General features: G+C 47.3%; 1 protein-coding gene across 1 annotated transcript; it reads right to left on the bottom strand.

Annotated features, from left to right (window-relative positions):
• Positions 1 to 1,126: 1,126 nt before the first annotated feature.
• LOC136495329 (WUSCHEL-related homeobox 1-like) lies at positions 1,127 to 2,341 on the bottom strand. Its single transcript, XM_066491286.1, has 3 exons — positions 1,936 to 2,341; positions 1,698 to 1,828; positions 1,127 to 1,588 (listed from the first exon to the last, which is right to left on the bottom strand). Exons 1-3 carry the CDS (start codon positions 2,339 to 2,341, stop codon positions 1,133 to 1,135), a joined length of 993 nt encoding a protein of 330 aa, XP_066347383.1. The 3' UTR covers positions 1,127 to 1,132.
• Positions 2,342 to 6,054: the final 3,713 nt, after the last annotated feature.

Here is a 6,054-nt window from a genome sequence, read left to right on the forward strand (position 1 = left end):
GTTTATTTCAATATGTCACGGTTTTATCTATTGCATTTATGTGGATTAAAAATATGACCAAAAAAACGCTAAAATTCCTTAACGCCTACAAGTAATCTACAGTCAGTGGCTAGGTAAGGAGAACTCTTGTTCTATGCTTGTTCGAGTGTGAGAAATTCATAATCTAATAATTTGTTGTGCGTCATGGCTTACTTTGGTTCATACTGTACATTACCAACGCTCTACATGACATTCTGCAGTCCAATATACTGTAACATGTTTTGCATGGTCAAGGTAGAAAGAAACCAAAACCAGACATGTGAACTACATACCCTTATATATAACCAAGCATGATCATTTCAAAGATACGAGGGGAGCAAAAGCAAATGTGATCACTGAATCGAAGTGCACTACTAGTATCATGGAACACTAGCCAACAAGTCCAACTAAAAGTGGTCCCAGTCCTGAAGCCCTGAAAGGCTGAACTGAGAAAACTAGCAGTGGTAGAGACATCACTTCCTGCGTCTGCATGCTGGAACTACTCCAACAGCGATGAGAGAAGTCTCTCAAGCCTCAACAGACAACAGGCGAGGTGAGCATGGAAAAGCAGACACCTCATTCCTTTTTTCTGGAGGTCACAAAAGGGAGGGACAAGTTTGACACAACTGTGCCCCCTGCCCAAACTAGCCCCCAATGCAAGCACATTACAACCACCACCAGTGCACTAGAATTCACTGCACCAGTCCACACTGTTGCCCTGGACTGCTGGGGCTGCTACTACCACACACAAAACACACATGAGGACCACGGACCACCGCATGCAGTAGCTAGTCTCTAAAGCCCAGCCGGCAACATGCATGCATGTTAATGCCTGTGCAGCTGCAGATTCGCTATCAAATAGTACTAGAGATGCAGTTGCATCTGCAAATTCGCTATCAAATAGTACTAGAGATCTCCAAACACTATGGCCTTTCTTCAGACATGCTTCTACATACTCCTATGCCTGATGCTTCTTAGTAGTAACTGGTAGCTACTAACCTAGGACAATGACAGCAACACTATGGTCACTACTCCTTCCATGAGAACTCACAGCAGACACATTGTTCCTTGTTCCTGTGAAGTGAAGAGCGAGCAGTGGCAGCCTGCATTGCTCTCACATGGTCCCTGCAGGGTAAGGGGAGCACCAGGAGCTGAGGCTGAGCTCCAGGGATGCTGCTGCTGCTGCTGCTGCATCTTGGCTGCCGGTGCCGGGCAGCTGGGTGGCGTTGCTGTAAAAGCTGTACTGCTCTTGCAGCTGCAGCAGCTGGTGTTGCTGCTGGATCCCAACGGAAGTGGCACTGGCAGTTGTGGGCGCGGCACCCCAGAACGGCAGGTACCTGCTGCTGCTGCTGCCGCCGCGGATGGCCTCGCCTGCTGGAACTGGGACTCCGTGCCGCGGGCGCCGGGGCTGGCTGTCGTCGCCGTCGGTCGGGAAGAGAGGCAGCGTCTGGGTCGCCCGCGTCACCGTCGGTGCCAGTGCGCCGGCCGCCGCCATCGTGTCCGACGACGAGAAGCATGCCCACGGCGACGCGGCGGCCGCGCTGCCCGTGCCCATCACGCCCATGTAGTCCTGCGCGCACCGCATGCACCCAACGACAGTTACCGATTGATGGAACGTGTCAATTTGTCGTACGTGAAAAACTGCGTGCATGCCCCCCCAAGAAAAGAATGTACTGTACCTGCAGGAAGCATGTCTCAGTGGCCATGGCAGCGCTGCCGCCCCAATCGGAGCTCGTGTCCAGCAGCACGGTCGAGCCGGCGCCGCCATTGCCGGCGTAGAAGCCGAGGGTCGGCGAGGGAGGCGCCGCGCCTGATGATGATGCCCACGCATGCACACGTCAGTTTGCAATCACAAATTTTCATACGGGCGATCGAACGAATCGCACTAATATAACGCGTGCCCGCGTAGTACTAGACTAGTACCTGAAGGCGACGACAGCGAGAGGACGCCGAGGTGGGAGCTGGCGTCGGCCGCGCCGGCTGCGACGGCGGCGGGCACGTTGACGTCGAGGTTGGTGAGGCGGCGCTTCTGGCGCTCGCGGGCCTTGTGGTTCTGGAACCAGTAGAAGACGTTCTTGCCCTCGATCTTGCCGTGCTGGCGCAGCATGGCGGTGATGCCCTGGATCTGCTCCGAGTTGGGCGATCGGATGCCGCAGCCGTAGTAGAGCTCCTTGAGTATCCTGATCTGCTCCGGCGTCGGCGTCCACCGCGAGCCGCTGGGGCGGCACACCGCCGTCGCCACGCTGCCGCTGCCCGCAACAGTGCCTCCTCCCGCTCCACCGCCGCCGCCCGCACTCCTGCCCGCGCCCACATTGGCCGCCATGCCTCCGATCTCGCCGGCCCTCCTGAGCTCCTGTGATCTCTCCGATCTGTGGCAAGGAGGAGGGGAGTGTTTGCCTTGGAAAAGGGAGAGGCATGAGGAAGGGTTTATAAGGAGGGGCTGCATCTGCATAGGTGCATAGCATAGCAGCTAGAGGCTAGAAGCTAGTAGCTACTAGCATGCAGAGAGGGAGAGAGCGTAGCTGCGTGCTAGGTGCATGGTGAGATATAGGTTGGGGCCGGGAGGGGAGGATCAAGGGGATACCATATCTTTTGGAGAGAGACAAGTGAAGTTGACACACGAGGGTTCTTGCATTGGCCGCTTCTTTTCAACACACTTTGGAATTTGGCAGATGGAGAGAGGGAGAGAGAGAGAGAGAGAGAGAGAGAGAGAGGGCCGGAGGGGCATGCAGAGTAGTGTGTAGTGTGTGGAAGCAACTGCACCCGCCACCTAGCATGGCTAGCCAAGCGAAGCCCCTGAGGCTGCGTTCGGCTGGAAAACCAGCCGGATTTTACTGTTCCCTAATAAAAAACATTCAGATTCCTTCCAATTCCTCTACTGCAAACTGCAAAGGCTACCTATGCAACCATGCCGTATAGCACTGCTGCATACACTTTCTTTTAAGGTTACTGCTGCATACACTAGCTAGTGCATCATTGCTCTTGCAGCTGCATTGTTCAATGCTCATTGCTCTCTCTGCCTCCGTGTGATCTCGTACGTGTGTTTGAAAAGGTAGAAGGCGAGAAGAGACGTGTTCATACATGGATCGATCGAGCTGGGTCTGGGGGCAACCGACCGGCAAAGGGCAAACCGTATGCGTTGTGGAGGAATCAGATGTGAGACAACATGTGGCCGGGCCTGCTTCCTCTCGACTCATGAGCAATAATATCCAGTTTTTGTCAAATTGACTGGATTTTTTTTCTTCCTCTGCGATGGAAATGATCTCGATCGAGCCCATGTTTAGTTCCAACCTAAAATCACAATAAGTGCTACAGTAGCCATCACATCTAAATGTTTACGATCCGTGTATGGAACATTAAATATAGACGAAAAAAAACTAATTGCACAGTTTGGTGGGAAATTGCGAGACGAACGTTTTGAGCCTAATTAGTCCATGTTTGAACACTAATTGCAAAATAAAAACGAAAGTGCTACGGTAGCCCTAAATTCCAACTTCCTGAAACTAAACACGGGCCGAGTAGTGCTGCACTATTTAGATTTGTTTGCGAAATTAAGATCTTGTAATTGTTAGTATGTTCCAACACTAAAAGATTTGGGACAAACCCTGTATGGCTCTCACTGCTTTGGATAAAATCCAGCAAAAAAATAAAGTTGCTGAAACAGTACTTCAAAGGGTGGGGCTTTAATTTGCAAGGTGAATTGAGGAAGAGAAGAGGTATTGTTAGTGATGAAATCTCTGACCTCCAATCAATGGAGGAAATTGGGAATCTTAACGCTGAACAAATGCTTAGGAAGATTGAACTCATAAAAGAGAGCCTCCAACCTCTGGATGAAGAAGAATCGGGCCTGTTCGGATGGTATTAAAGCCGGCTGAAACTGTTTTGTTGTGAGAGAAAAATACTGTAGATTCTAGCTGATAAGTTCAAGCGAACAGGCCTGACACAATAGATGCCATGAGCAATCACCATGTTCGCTTGATTGTTTTTGTGGCTTATAAGTTGGTTGATGCTATTTTGTTATGAGAGAAAAACTCTGTATCATGGCTGATAAGCATAGCTTTTGAAAGGGGATAACAACACCTAGTTACTTTCACAAAATTGCTAATGGTAGAAAAAGAAAAAACACTGTAATTTCTCTTGAAAAAGGGTGGTGAAATAATTGAAGGAAATGAAAATCTTTTAAAACATGCTACTGAGTACTACTCAGAGCTGTTTGGGTCTGGTGAAAATCATAACCTACACTTTGACCAAACATTATGGGATGATATGGAACATGTATCTAAGTTAGAAAATGAGGAATTATGCGAACCCTTCTCTGAATCAGAGATCAAAGGGGCTTTATTCCAGATGGAGAAAAACAAGGCTGCTGGACCTGATAAAATACCTATAGAGTTTCTATCAATCATGTTGGGAGATTGTTAAAAATGATATTATCCAGCTCTTCAATGACTTTCATGATGATAAAGTGAATATCAGTACCCAAAGTTTCTGACGCATCAAGAATTCAGCAGTTAGACCCATATGTTTGTTGAATTGTTTGTACAAACCGATGACAAAGACATTGACCTTCAAAATATAAAAATTGGCACAGAAATTAATTTATCCAAATCAAACTGCCTTCATAAAAGGTAGGAACATCATGAGTGGTGTTGTGGTGTTGCATGAGATTTTGCATGAAACCAAAAAGAAAAAAAACAACTGGGCATTGTTCTGAAACTTGACTTTGAAAAGGCCTATGACAAAGTTAAGTGGGATTTTTTGTTTGAATGACTGACTGCTTGAGGCTTTTGTACTAAGTGGGATTTCTTGTTCGCAGGCCTTCTGGTGTTTTCAGTAGTAGCTGTCCTGTTAGCTGTCTAAGTCTTAGTTCTTGCTTTCTGATACTATCTCAAACGTTGTATTTCTGTTAATGTCATTAATGGAAAGGGGTCACCTCCGATTCAAAAAAAGTATGTTCCAACACTGAGATGAACTACTCTAGAGTTAGCTGGATGCTTGGAGTACATGGACTGATCTCCATCAGTTTTTCGCTTTCCAAAAGGAAAAGGAAAAAAAAAAGACATGCGGCTTCAGGCAGCCTAATGCTAGTACTCAAATACGAAATGCACGCGTATTTTTTGGTGGTCAGATATACGTACACTCACAAAGCTACTACAGTACGTATACTACTACGTAATTTTTATAGGAATCCTTTGGGATGCCATGATTGCTTCATGGACAGGAGAAGTCGTAGCTAGGTACGCGCGGTAGCCTGCATCCGGCATAAATAAATGCATAGTACGTATTCGTTTTTTCAGCACCAAAGCGTGCGTACGTACGTACGTACGGTGGCTCGATCACTGCCTCACTCTACTGGTACCAGTCTACTGTGGCCTGTGGCATACGATCCCAGTTCCCAGAGTTCTATCTAGAAATTCTGTGCAACCGTACGTGTGGAAATACATGCATGCAACCTCTAGTACTCCCTCGCTCCCCAAAAAAAAGTGCAGTTATAAATTTGAATCAAGTCATTTGAAGAAATATTACCCGAGCATATATGGCAAGACGCTTGAAAAGGTAAATAATAGCCAATATATGTAAATATGGCCCCTAGAATAAAAATAGCCGGTAAACTGATTGTTTGCCATCACCCTTAGATATTTTATGGTTGTTATATGTTTTTAGATTCGTAAGTCTCAAAAAAAAAAAACAGAGGGCATACGTTGATAACCAAATTGAGCCAAGTAGAATCCAAGAGCAAGCTAGGATTTGTGCGGTTTTTTAGAGTTGTCTTATACATGGACCCCAAGTGCTAATCTCTTCCAACCCCATATCTTATTGTTCATCGTTTCTCTCGATGAGATTCTGAACATTCTAGCTAGTCTTGTCGACCTTAGGGCTTCTCCAGTGGGAAGAAAAAAGCGACTCGTTGTCCGACGTGTAAGCCAGATGAGTCGACCCAACGACTGGAGCAACCGAATCATGGGGAAGAGAGAAAAGTCGACTCACAATTCAGGGTCGACTCTTCCTGAATAAGATTATAAATCGAGCGGTAGA

The sequence above is a fragment of the Miscanthus floridulus genome, chromosome 12 (assembly GCF_019320115.1).
Source record: "Miscanthus floridulus cultivar M001 chromosome 12, ASM1932011v1, whole genome shotgun sequence".
Classification (NCBI taxonomy): Eukaryota; Viridiplantae; Streptophyta; class Magnoliopsida; order Poales; family Poaceae; genus Miscanthus; species Miscanthus floridulus.

Coding starts and splice junctions, on each gene's coding strand:
- LOC136495329 (XM_066491286.1), bottom strand. CDS start 2,341: ATGGCGGCCAATGTGGGCGCGGGCAGGAGTGCGGGCGGCGGCGGTGGA. Junction 1,829..1,935: donor GTCGTCGCCTTCAGGTACTA/GTCTAGTACTAC, acceptor CATCATCATCAG/GCGCGGCGCCTCCCTCGCCG. Junction 1,589..1,697: donor CTGAGACATGCTTCCTGCAG/GTACAGTACATT, acceptor CGGTGCGCGCAG/GACTACATGGGCGTGATGGG.